The sequence below is a fragment of the Cricetulus griseus genome, chromosome 5 (assembly GCF_003668045.3).
Source record: "Cricetulus griseus strain 17A/GY chromosome 5, alternate assembly CriGri-PICRH-1.0, whole genome shotgun sequence".
In the NCBI taxonomy this organism is placed as follows: domain Eukaryota; kingdom Metazoa; phylum Chordata; class Mammalia; order Rodentia; family Cricetidae; genus Cricetulus; species Cricetulus griseus.
In genome coordinates this window covers 31,928,038-31,942,025 of record NC_048598.1, presented here as the reverse complement: position 1 = coordinate 31,942,025, position 13,988 = coordinate 31,928,038, and the positions used below count along the sequence as shown (strand labels likewise).

The window sequence follows — 13,988 nt, the reverse complement described above, 5'->3', positions numbered from 1 at the left end:
CCTTTAATCCCAGTACTCCAGGCGGATCTCTGTGAGTTCGAGGCCAGCCTGGTCTCCAGAGAGAGTGCCAGGATAGGCTCCAAAGCTACACAGAGAAACCCTGTCTTGAAAAACCAAAAACAAAAAAAAAAAGTGAATGTAAGTTTTGTGGGGTTTTTTTTTAGTTTTTAGTTTTGTTTTGTGTTTGTTTGTTTTGTTTTGTTTTGTTTTTTTACATCAAAACCCTCAGCAAGGTTTTAAGAAGCAGAACTTTTGAAAGATGGTCAAATTATGATCAGGTCTGCTCTCATAGAAGCACTAATGTTATTCCACAGGAGCAGGCAAGTCAGCTCAGGTATAGGCTTAAGTTCAAGACCTTCTTGCCTTCTCTTTGTCTTACATCTCTGTTCATTTGTCTATATGTGTTATGACACAGGACAAAGGCCACAAAACACTGGGACTCTTGTTTTGGACTTCCCAGACTCTACAACTATAAACCAAAACAACTTTTGTCATTTACTATTTTACCTTGTCTCTGACAGGCATTCTGTATGTCAGAGGAAATGGATTAAGGTACCCTCTAAAACAATCCAGTCTCTGAGGTTACAGACCCCAAAACACCAGTGCCATCATTCAGCAGTAGTAGATGAACCTCTATATATTAACCCATCTCTTACCACCTACTCCACATCAATGTAAGAAAAGGAAAAGAATGTTTGATCTTCTACTGCAGGTTGACATCCCCAATGAACAACATTCATTACCTACCTGTGGGGGCCTTGGTTTTGACCTTCTTGCTCTCCCGGGCTCCCTTCTGAGCCCATACATGGACGGTGTACTCCACACCGGGTCTCAGGCCTGTGAGAACGGTACTGCTCTTCTCCTTCCTCACTGGAATCTCCCTGGTCTCTCCATCAGCAGATGTGTAGCGCACCATGTACCTGTCAATATCAGCCTGAACAGGGTCCCAGGAGATGGTGGCTGTATTTTCTGTCACCTGGTTGGTCACCAGGTTTTTGGGGCTGTCAATGTCTACATGGAAAAGTCTTAGTCAGTATGGGCTAACGGGTAAAGTAAAGGTGCTTGCACAGAATTGTGGCAGCCTGAGTGTGATCCCCAAACTAATGTAAATAGAGAGGGAGAGAACTAATTCTAGAAAATGATCCTCTGACCTCCACATATGTTCCATGGCCTGTGTACACACAAACACACACATACATGATGATAATGATGATGGCAACATGACATATCAATATGAACCATTAACAGGCCCAGGGTGCAGAAATTGCTAGCCATGTTACTGGTGAGAGCTTCCATTTCCTGTGGTTTTCCATCTCATACACTCCCATTTTGCTAGGGGTTTGTTCATTTGCTGTCTGTTTGTTCTTTGTTTTTTATTTCTGCCTCATGCATGCACATCTCTTCCCAAGAATGCTTCCCTAATCAAGTAGAAACCCAACCAACCAGAATCTGAAAATCTAGGGTATGACTTGTACTAGAAGTTTGACAAAACTAATTTCTTACTCATTTAGTAAGAAATATCAAGCCTTTGCTCTATATACAAGGCATGCTACAGGCAATATACAGAGATTCGGTTGAAGGCTTTGGTTTTGCAAACAAAAAGGAACAAACAAGTTTATGTCCACTAGAATAACAGTGAAGACCTCTCATAGGACTTATCATTTACAGTAACAAATTTGTTTTATAATTAAAATATAACTTGGACATTGAAAAGCAAGCCTTTACTTGTGACAGCAGATGCAAAAACTCTAGAATCTTAAAGTAACTTTTTTTCATTTTCTGGTATCCTTCACAAAGAAACCAAAACCATCATTTCTAGCAAAAGATACGTGCACCTGGAAAGAGAACTGTATACACAGTCAGCCAAGCAGTTTGGAGACTGTTTGGAGAATCTAACACATAAGGAAACCAACTGAAAGGAAGGGATGGTGTGTGAAGATGATTATGGGAGAAATAACCCGTTCTTCCAAAAATCAAGACCCATCTGTGTGTGAGGAAGAAATTAAAACTTGACTTTCCCTAAACTTGTCATGACAGCCAGCACAACTCTAAACTACGCTTGTCATTACCTGTGTGCGCCTTGGTGTTGGCTTTCTTGCTCTCCCTGGCTCCTTTCTGGGCCCATACTTCAACCTTGTACTCCATTCCTGGCCTCAGGCCTGTCAGGACTGTGCTCCTCTGTTCCTTCCCAATCAGAAATTCTTTGGACTCTCCATCAGCAGAAGTGTAGCGCACCACATACCTGTCAATGTCAGCCTGTACTGGGTCCCAAGAGACACTGAGAGTGGTCTCTGTCACCTGGTCAGTCACCAGGTTTTTGGGACTATCAATATCTGAAAAGAAAAGTACTAGTCAGTATACAGTAGAATGGACACCAAAAAATTGAGGCCATTCTGTTTAGGCTGAGTTTCCTATTCTTATATCCCAGTTTTCACAGATAGAGACAATTGGATGGCTGGGTCCTCCAAGAGGAAGTACAGGACTGTTGTGGAATATTTGTTTACACTGCAAGGACATGTCTCTGCCTAAGATGCCTTCTAATTGTTTAATACAGAGCTAAATGGCCAAAAACTATGCAGAAGAGATAAGCAGGACTTCCAGCAAAAGGGAAGAGGAGGAGGAATCTAGGCACTCAATTTCGCAGAGCAAGTCATTTGTGCCATACTAAGAAGAGGTAACTGAGCCATGTGTCAGAACATAGCTTTTTAAAAAATCAGTTAGTGGTGCACGCCTTTAATCCCAGCACTCGGGAGGCAGAGGCAGGAGGATCTCTGTGAGTTCAAAGCTAGCCTGGAGTTCCAGGACAGGCCCCAAAGCAATACAGAGAAACCCTGTCTAGAAAAACCAAAAAGGGAAAAAAATCAGTTAATTAAATTATAAGAACCAGTTGAGGACAAGCCTAAGCTAAAGCCAAACTTTCATAATTAACAATAAGTTTCTGGTCATTATTTGAGTGCTGGAGCCCCAAAGATGGTCCAACAAGAAAGCTTGCCACAGGGGACAATGGAATGGACACCATATCCAGAGGTAGAGGGGCTATGTTTTAGTCCCAACCCCAGAAGAGCAGCTGAAGGGCAGAAAATACACTAAGTTATAGTCAGTACACAAAGATTCTCATCCCAGTTCTGCCAATAACAAGCTATGAACTTGGACAGCTCAGCTGCTCTGACTGTGCCTCAGTTTCCTTTTCCATAAAAGTGGACCTTAAACTAGGTTATAAGTTAGGTTAATATTCCATGAATACCTTGTGAATCAAATCCCACCTTCATCAACTATCAATATGTCTTATAGAAATTAAAGATTTCACTGCACTTGAGGGGTTTTTCTTAATATAAAACAGGGGGTACTATCAACTCAACAAATTCCTCTGAGGAAAGAAAGAAAGCCCTTATTTATTTCCAGTAGAAATATGAAATGGTATAAACACTGTAGAAATATACTGTCATACATAGTATACTGAAAAATAAAGAAATAAATAAGAGAATGATCCAGAAATTCTACTCCTAGGCATATATGTCTTTGAAAGGAACGAGCACACAGATGCTATGGCATCATTATTCACAAGAGTAGAAAGGGAAACAATTCACATATTCACAAATGACAAATAAACAAAATGTCATATAACCATACAATGAAATATTCACTAACGAAATTAAGAATCGATTCCTGCTATAATGTGGAAGATCCTAAAGAATACTGATTAGTGAAAAAAAAAACCACCAAAGGCCATATGATATATGAATCCATGTATAACAAATATTCAGCCTAGTCAGAAAAGTTTATTTATATAGTGGATAGAAGTCAATGCAAAAACTCACAACTGGTCACAGTACAGAGAATAAATGCCTATGTAATGCTCAGCCACAATACGACATCTATATCACATACAACCTGGATTAGGGACCATTAAGGAAGAAGGAACAGAAAGACTGTAAGAGTCAGAGGTTGGAGAGGACCTGAACAAAAACAGTATCTTCTGGACATAACGAGACCACTATAATCATGAGCTTAGAAGCTGTGAGTTGCCTACATAAGATATGCACAACATGAAGCCAGTCAACATTCCAGCATGAATGGGTAACGGGCTCATGCAATTTGACCCCCAGTTGAGGAGTTATTGACAGCTGATTGGTTCTAGGAAAGTGTCTTTAAGGGTGTGGCCTCTGGTAGTCAACCATGAATGGTCCCATACCCATGAGAATGTGGGCAGTATAAACTGGACTTGGTGAATTATGAAGAAGAAGGAGAGACAACAACGCAAACTTGGGAGTGGTGGTTGCATCTGGGGTGAGTTAAGGGGAAGAGTGGGGAATGATCAAAATACATTGTGTGCATTATGAAATTCTCAAGATTTAACAAAAATATATTTTTATTTAAAGAGAAATGTCCAGAGCAGGGAAATCTATAGAGACAGACAGCACTTGTCACTTAAGGGAAAGAGGATGGGAAGTGGCTGGTGATGGGTATGAGGCACTTCTTGCTGAGGATGTCACTGAAATAGTGGTAGTAGTTGTGCAATTGTGTGAATATGTCAAGAATATGCTAAATCCCCTGAGATGGACTCCTCAAGAGGGGGAATTTTAGTGTGAAAACCCCTTGGGAGGGCAGGTCTTGTTGAGGAGGAAACACAGATGAGAATTATCAACTTAGGATTATCAACTGTTCTTGTATATATTTAGTCACAGGATCTTCAGAGTAGAAAACACAGTACTCACGAGGGTTTTTTTTCTAAGAAAGCAATATCCTCCCCTGCCCCAAAGTGAGCACAGCAAAGGCCATTCACTTCAATAAAGTATATAACTCACAGATCCTAGCAATACTTTTTTCTTTTCAAGAAAAAAACTGACCACAAAGGCGATACACATTTTGATAAACAGTAGGTAAATGTGCCAATCACCATTAGCCTTTAGGAGACAAGAGGAGAATATGAGGTCCATATTTTGAACTGATGTTTTAAACAGCATGGAGGGATGGTGTGGGTGGCATGACAAAAGCCTTCCACTCTGGTCTTCTACAATCATTGGTTTCTTCCAAGGCCACAGAAGGAATAGCAAGTGTCCTCTCTAAGGCTTTCCATGAAATAGGTTACATCCTCAAACTACAATGTTCGTACCTGTGGGGGCCTTGGTGTTGGCCTTCCTGCTATCCTGGGCCCCCTTCTGGGCCCACACATCAACCTTGTACTCCATACCCGGCCTCAGGCCCTTCAGGATTGTATTGCTCTTCTCCTTTGACACAGGAACCTCCCTGGTCTCTCCATCAGCAGAAGTGTAGCGCACCATGTACCTATCGATGTCAGCCTCCACTGGGTCCCAGGAGACACTGAGAGTGGTCTCTGTCACCTGGTCAGTCACCAGGTTTTTGGGGCCATCAATATCTAAAAGGAAAAGAGCTGGTCAATAAACACTGGTAACAAAGGACAAGAGCATGTGGCCTGGGCTGGGAGCGCTTCCAGTTCTTAAGGTTTCCCCATATCTTATGGGCATTTTCAGTGCTTCATGGACAGAGACCTTGTCTCCACAGCTGAACTCAGAGCCTCAAGGAGGCAGCACAGGACAGTAGAATGAGCACTGCATCCAAAGGGCAGAGCTGAGGGGTGGGAAGCACCTTGGGTTCCAGTCAGTAGACTGAGAAGCTCACCCCAGCTCTGCCATCAGCCTGGGCAACTGGTATCTGACTACTTTCCTCATTTGTAAATGTGAGCCTAGGTTAATAAATTATAAGAGACCTCAATAGTGCATGAGTATTTCTAAAATCAAACCCACGAGATGTCAGCTACGTGACTCATGGCAACCACTCACTTCATAGAACTGGGGGACTCTCAAATGTATGATGGAGACATTACTCCTGCTCTGCCAATTCAGCAAACACTCTGAGGACAAAATAATCCTCATCTGTTGCTGGTGGACATGTAGCATCCTATCACAAGTATTTCCTAGTACGTTAAAGTTAGAGTTACCAAATGATCCTGTAATTCCACTCTTAGTTGCATAAATAAGAAAAGTGATTGCATATGTATGCAAAACTTGTGCACAGAAAGGTGAGAATATAGTGAAACACTGACCTAGCAAGTACCAGGTCCTACATTTGATCCTCAGCATCATACGCACAAAAATATTTATGTTACAAATGTCCTAACATTCTTCCTAATAGACTTTGAAAACTTAAAATAATCCAAATGTCAAACAACTAATCAACTGAAAACCAAATGTGCTGACATGTACTATGAAATACTAATTTGCATAGTGATACATGTTACAATACAAATAAAGCTGGAAAGTGAAAGGCATCTCACCAGAGGCCATAAAGATTACTGACACATAGATAAATCGATATATAAACATTGTCCAGGACAGAGAACTCTATAGAGACAGAGCACCTGTTAGCAGAGTTGAAGGCAGCGAGGTTAGAAAGTGACTGGCGATACATGTGAACTTGGGCTCACTTCTTTTTGGTAGTAAGAATGGACTATAGTAATATACAACTGTGATAGTTACAGAACTGTGAGCACACCAAATCGACTGACTTGTGCATTTTTAAAGGGTGAATTTTAATATGTGAATATCTCTTAATGTGGCCGTTCTTACCAAATGTGTAAGCAGGGATGAAAAGACTTTACAATTACCAAATGTTATGTGAACTATCCATGGTGCAATCCTCAGAATGGAACACAGTACTCAGAAGAGAATTACCACTAAGAAAGTAACATCCTCTCTTTACCCCAAAGTGATCACTGAGAAAGCCATTTTCCTGGAGTACTAACATATACATCTCCTTTCTATCTCTTCACCAAGAGAAATATTTGGAGATTGAGCACAAAGGGAATACACAGTTGGAAGAGCCCTGGGGAGAAGTCACCCACCACCATTGGTCCTTTTACTTTCATGCAGGAGATCAAACCCAGGGCCTTGTTCATGCTATGCTGGACTATATTACTGAGCTATATCTGCAGCTCACCACCAATCACTAGGAGGCTAAAGTATTAGTCTGCACATGAGGTCCTCATTAAGAGAATATATGTACCTATGAACACCTGATTTTTGACAAAGATGCCCAAATGTTTTTTCTCAGAAATATGATTGGCCCAGCCAAGAATTCTAGGAGTTCAGAACTCCTATTATCTTTCAGATGCCTGCTGATTACCTCTGGGGTGGTGGGGAATGGCTCCTAGTTTATGTAACAAAAGACCTAGGCAAGCCTATGCCCGCCCTGAAGGCTAGTGAGTACGTGCAGCCTAGGATTGTCTCTAGGATTAAAGGAAATATTTGATATCAGTTTTATACATGATAATACACCCTGACAGTACACCCACTTTTGGAAAGCTATTTAAGAGGATGCTTGAATAAACTGTTCTCTACAGTATTGACTGAGCACCCTCCTGAGATGACCAGATGTCTCTGTCTCTCCTTAATGTCGTTGGGTAGCTAGGCTTTCCCTTATCCACACTCCCTCACTCAGGGCCGGACCCAGGGCTGTTCTGCTGGTTCCAATCATAGCCCCAAAGACATCAGTCCATAATAGATGGCCCCTGCAGCATAGGACTGATACAGGCTGGACCTGGGCAGAAGTCAAACTTATACAACGGAAAAAAGAAAGCATCTTCAACAAATGGTGCTGACATAACTGGATGTTGGCATGTAGAAGAATGCAAATAGATCCATATCTGTTGTGCTGCACAAAACTCAAGTCCAAATGGATCAAAGACCTCAACATAAATCCAGTTACACTGAACCTGATAGAATAAGTAATAAAAAATGATGATGATAAAAAGAAGTAACATTTATTGAATATTTTAATTAAATATTTTTATTATTTCAAAAAAGAGAGAGATAATGTGTCAAAGGCACTGAGAAATGCTACAAGCTCTATGACCATGTTCTGCCATCCTGATTCTCTCCAAATCAATGATTTGGGCCAATACCAGTAAAGGAAACACAAATGTAACCTCCCATTCACACAGGATGACAACAGTAACATTCTAAAGGAATGATGTCCATTACCTGTGGGGGCTTTGGTGCTGGTCTTCCTGCTCTCCCGTGTCCCCTTCTGGGCCCACACGTCAACCTGATAATCCACACCTGGCCTCATGCCCGTCAGGATGGTGCTCCTCTCTTCCTTCCCAACAAGGACTTCCCTGGTCTCTCCGTCAGCAGAGGTGTAGCGCACCACGTACCTGTCAATGTCAGCCTCTACTGGGTCCCAGGACACAGTGGCAGTGTTCTCTGTCACCTGCTCAGTCACCAGGTTTTTAGGGCTGTCAATATCTAAAAGGAAAATCTTGATCAATAACCACTAATAAACCGAAAGTGATGTCTCAAGTGTGTAGTTCCAGCACCATTAAGCCTGGGCTGAGCATTCCGGTTCTCACACTTTTCCCATCTCCTACACTGGTGTTCGGTTGATTCCTGAACAGAGATCTTGTCCCCACAATTAGTCTCTTGGATCCTCAAGGCAGTATCCCAGGACAGTGAAAGCAATAACATACTCAGAATTCAAGAGCTTGGGTTTGTAAGCCCAGTCCAGTGGCCTCAGAGACCTCAGCTGCTAACTAGACCTCAGTCTCCTCACCTGTAAAAGTTGTTCTTAGAGACATACAGGAGAAGATACTGCAATATTCCATGAGTATTTCATGAACCAAGCCCTATGAATCATCCACTAACTGTGTGAACTGCAGAAAGAATATACTCCGATAGACTGAGTATTCTCAACTGTGAATGAAAACATGGACTCCTGCTCTACATACACAACAAATTCTTGAGACCAAGTAAATGAAGAAAATTACTCTTAGTTTTGTTAATGGGTATGTAAAAGGGCACAATCACTTTGGAGATCAGTTTGGCAGGAACTCAAAAATTAAATATATAGAATTAATAATTCAGTTCTAATACATCTACCCAAAAGAAATTAATGTCTAGTATCATTATTCATGATAGTCAAAACATAGAAACAAACTAAATAGCCACCAAGACAAACTGGCAAATAAATGTGTGTATCCATAAAAGAAATACTTTTTTAATAAAAATAAGTGTCAATACATGCTTATAATACAGATGATCCTGAAAACTATGTCTTATGAAAGAAGTAACACATACAATGCCACGTACTGTGTTAATCCATGTGTTAGAACTGTCCAGAACAGAGAAACCTAGAATAGATAGATAGCATTTGCTACCTATGGGGAGGGAACGAGGATGGACAATAACTGGTAATGTATATCACATTCCTTATTGTGATAAAAAAAATCTCCTAAACATAACAGTCTAGTAGTTGGGCAATTGTGTGACTATGTAATACTAAGTGCTGAGCTGCATACTCTAAAGACTGAATGCTTCATATAAATATATCTTAATAAGGCTATTCTTTGCAAATAAAGAATTGGAAAGCTTTAAAACTATCCACTGTTCTTATGTATGACTGCAACTCTAGGACTGTCAAAATGGAACACACTGTACTCAAAAATCTACTCACTAACAGAACAATAAATCCTCCTGTTCCAACAAAATCCCAGCAAAAGCTATTTCCCTACAGCACTTAACTCCTAGATCCTAAAGCATATGCTTTCTTTATGTCATTTCATCTTCAAGGTAAAATAATTCAGTGATTGACAGTGAGGGAAATACACAATTAGAAAAACAGTATGTAAATATGAGCAAGCATTAATCTTCATAAGAAAAAGTGTGAGGGCCATACTTCTGAACTAAGTGTAAAGGTTTGCAGAGATGCTGTGGGTGGCATGACAAAAGCCTTCCACTCTGGTCTTCTACAATCATTGGTTTCTTCCAAGGCCACAGAAGGAATAGCAAGTGTCCTCTCTAAGGCTTACCACGAAATAGGTTACATCCTCAAACTACAATGTTCGTACCTGTGGGGGCCTTGGTGTTGGCCTTCCTGCTATCCTGGGCCCCCTTCTGGGCCCACACATCAACCTTGTACTCCATACCCGGCCTCAGGCCCTTCAGGACTGTACTGCTCTTCTCCTTTGACACAGGAACCTCCCTGGTCTCTCCATCAGCAGAAGTGTAGCGCACCATGTACCTATCGATGTCAGCCTCCACTGGGTCCCAGGAGACACTGAGAGTGGTCTCTGTCACCTGGTCAGTCACCAGGTTTTTGGGGCCATCAATATCTAAAAGGAAAAGAGCTGGTCAATAAACACTGGTAACAAAGAACGAGAGCATGTGGCCTGGGCTGGGAGCGCTTCCAGTTCTTAAGGTTTCCCCATATCTTATGGGCATTTTCAGTGCTTCATGGACAGAGACCTTGTCTCCACAGCTGAACTCAGAGCCTCAAGGAGGCAGCACAAGACAGTAGAATGAGCACTGCATCCAAAGGGCAGAGCTGAGGAAGCACCTTGGGTTCCAGTCAGTAGACTGAGAAGCTCACCCCAGCTCTGCCATCAGCCAGCTATTGGTAGCCAGCCTTGGGCAACTCAGCTACCTGTCTCTAAGCTCTGTTTCCTGATCTCTTAAAGTATATACAGACTGTTGGGTAGACTTCAGGTCCTTTCAGGAACTAATCTGCAACATGGGCATCTACTGTCATCAATTATTAACTTTGTTTTATTACTTGGGCAAGTTGCTTCACTATATTCTACATTTGTAAAATGGAATTTTTTAGGTTTGGGGTTGCAGTTAGCTCTGTCAACTAAAATAAAAACAATGTTTACAGTTCTGTGACCTCAGTATATTCAATCTAAGAGTCATCATGTAATAAGGGCATCCCAGCCATTGTCCCTCAACTTCTTCCACAGAGGAAACAAAAACAGGAGATGGGAGATATTAATTTATATTTTGTAGATTTTTACAGCATAGTGTTACATCATATGAGTTAATAACAGGTCACGACTGTTCTTAGCACTGAGTAGATGCCCAAGACCTTCAACTATCATTACAAATGATGAAATCAATTCATTGACACTTTATAAATCCTAGAGATTATCTTCTTCCATACTACATCGAAAATATATTTTATCAATAAACTAGTAATATTTCCTTCTAAATAGTTCATAGCAAAAGCCATTTTCCTAAGGCCATTTGTACAAAGATTCTACTTCATAGGTAGCTTTAGGCTATGACCACAAGAAAATTGGCATCTAAATTCCCACTTCCCACAAGTAAAGCAGGATCAACAGTTTTAGGATCCTTGGATGACCAACCATGTCCTGACTAATAAGGAAGTTGGAGACTTAAAGAGTAGAATTATTTGAAAAGGCTGTGTGTACCTGGGGTGAGGTCTGAACTTAAATGTTTCACCAGGATCACTGGTAGAGCTTAATGGGCTTGCTATGGAGCAAAAGATCTCAGCAGGGGTGATTAGCAATACCTAAGTGTTCTGATCGCCACAACTCAGTATAGGAGAGGGGGACACAGGAGCACTCTCATGCTCTCTCTCTCTCTCTCTCTCTCTCTCTCTCTCTCTCTCTCTCTCTCTCTCTCTCTCTCTCTCTCTCTCTCTCTCCCAATCCCCCCCACACACACACACACAAAGACCCCTGAAACAAAGGTGTGTTCTGCTCAAATGTCAATAGTGATGAGATTGAGAAGACTTTCTAAAGCATGGGGAGCAGTGAGCTGGGGTATGACATTGTAGCTAAAATACCTCATCCATGAGAAAATGGCTAGCTGCTCTCACACAGAACAAGAGGGGCCTCTGCATTTCACACAGATTATATGTTATTTGAATGGGCATAGGATGCATGCATGGTTCCCATGGACTAGATGTCTGTCGAGCAAAGAGAAGTGTGAGAGAACAGCACTTAAGTACAAAGAGGAAAACAGCAGAGAAGCTGAGCAATGCCCCTTCCCATGGCAGGCAGTTAGCATGCAAACAGCAAACCACAAATGAAGGATGGACTCTTACATGGAAATGGACATTTTCATTACTAAAAAAAAATCAACACTGGGGGTACTAGACACTGACTTATTTTAAGATAACAAAACACTGCAATTATTTCTGCCTAAAACATTCATCCAAAGGGCAGAAACAGGAACAAACTTCATTGGAAGGGTTTAAACAAGTGAAGAATTTTTTAAAAAGAGAAAGTTGTTTGTGGCTCACAACCTACAAGTCTGGCTCTCTCAACACGACAGTTACTTGTGCTTTCTTCATATTTGCTTCTTACAGAAGTGAAACTTTTAGCTTTAACAACAAATAAGGTATGAAGGCAGAAGAAGGGGGGAGGTTATGAGCAGACAGCATCAGTCTTTAAAGACCACAGTTAGGAGAACATAAAATGAGACACGCATTCTGAGAGAAGGGGGTATACAATTTGCTAGGGAACAGTATCACCTCTAATCAACAAAATCATCAGGTCAGAGAAAGAAAAATCAACCTAGACATGTCATAAGCTCAGCAATGCCATGGAGGTAATGCATGCTCCATCACCTGTTGGGGCCTTGGTGTTGGCCTTCCTGCTCTCCTGGGTCCCCTTCTGTGCCCATACATGGACCTTGTACTCCATGCCTGGCCTCAGGCCCGTCAGGACTGTACTGCTCTTCTCCTTAGACACTGGCACCTCCCTGGTCTCGCCATCAGCAGAGGTGTAGCTCACTATGTACCTGTCAATGTTGGCCTGAACAGGGTCCCAGGAGACACTGAGAGTGTTCTCTGTTACCTGATCAGTCACCAAGTTTTTGGGACTGTCAATATCTGAAAGGAAAATGTTTGACAGTTTAAGCCATAGCAGTGGAAGGCACACCCCATTATCCTGCTTTTTGTCCCCCAGAATATTCGGCAGGTGATGAGTTACCACACCCAAGTCTCTGCTGGGAGTCAAGAGGGACTCAAGTTTCTGAGTCTCAACTTCAAAGCCAGGCTAGCTATACACTTAGCATCCTTCCTTGGCTTTCAGCTCCCAAAATATGTGGAAGGAACAATATCTTCTTGGTAACATATGGCAGATCAAGACAGCAAATTAAACACCTGCTGCACTGTCAGGGTACCTAATTTATCATTTTATCAAGGGCTGCTTCACTGGTGAGAACTCTGAAAGAATTGTCACAAATATTCCCATAACCAGACCATACATATCCACCGAGTCGGCTAAAAGCATCACTGCTATGCAGTTGTACTTCTCCCACTGAGATCTGAGGCTTGCTGACTGGGCTTGGCTGGCTTGCCTATGAGCCCCAGGGATCCACCTGCCTGCCTCTCCAGTGCTGGAATTACAAGTGTGTGTTACCACAACCAGCTTTTCACAAAAAGTGCTAAGGATCAGCGTTGGACTGTGAAGCAAGCACTCTACTGTCTGAGCTCTCTCACCGCCACCCCCAGCTCCACCCTACCCCACCCCCATGGTCACACATCTTAACATTCCAGTTGTAGTCTCTCACCTCAGACCCCAGCCATGCACACTCAAATCTATCAGTTCACATTTGATCCAATGGCCCATCTCTCTGCTCACCTGTGGGAGCCTGGGTGTTGGCCTTCTTGCTCTCTCGATCGCCTTTCTCAGCCCACACGTAAACTTTGTACTCCACACCTGGTCTCAGGCCAGTCAGGACTGTGCTCCTCTCGTCCTTCCTCACTGGAACCTGCTTTGTCTCACCATCCACGGAAGTGTAACTCACCACGTACCTGTCAATGTCAGCCTCCACTGGATCCCACGAGACAGACAGAGTGTTCTCTGTCACTCGGTCAGTCACCAGGTTTTCTGGGCTATCAATTTCTTTAAGGAAGATACAAAGTAAGAGGGTAGGCTTTATTACTCTCTAGTTTCTAAAAGGACAAAGGCATAGCCAAAGTAATGATATCAATTAACTTGAGTCAGTGATTGAGAGAACTGGTCAAAACAAACCACCAGCATAAATGAAAGGGTCTTCAGAACAATATATAGATATCAATGCTATAAACTTTTTTGCACAAAGTTGCAAAGTTTAAAGAAATGGCTTTTGCATTCAAAATTTTCCTTTTCTATAGATTACATAGCACTCTCTTGCAGTTCCCTAACCCAGTGTACCTAAAAGCAAGTATATTTCAATAATCTTCTC

General features: G+C 41.9%; 1 protein-coding gene across 1 annotated transcript in view; it reads right to left on the bottom strand.

Moving 5' to 3' along the window:
* The window catches only part of Tnn (tenascin N), a 63,399-nt gene that overhangs the window by 28,619 nt on the left and 20,792 nt on the right, over window positions 1-13,988 (bottom strand). Inside the window, exons 7-13 of the mRNA XM_035445949.1 lie at window positions 13,403-13,666; window positions 12,385-12,648; window positions 9,863-10,126; window positions 8,001-8,264; window positions 5,114-5,377; window positions 2,070-2,333; window positions 748-1,011 (exon numbers count right to left, since the gene is read on the bottom strand). Coding sequence (XP_035301840.1) covers window positions 748-1,011; window positions 2,070-2,333; window positions 5,114-5,377; window positions 8,001-8,264; window positions 9,863-10,126; window positions 12,385-12,648; window positions 13,403-13,666 — 1,848 coding nt within the window. The remainder of the gene's footprint in view (window positions 1-747; window positions 1,012-2,069; window positions 2,334-5,113; window positions 5,378-8,000; window positions 8,265-9,862; window positions 10,127-12,384; window positions 12,649-13,402; window positions 13,667-13,988) is intronic.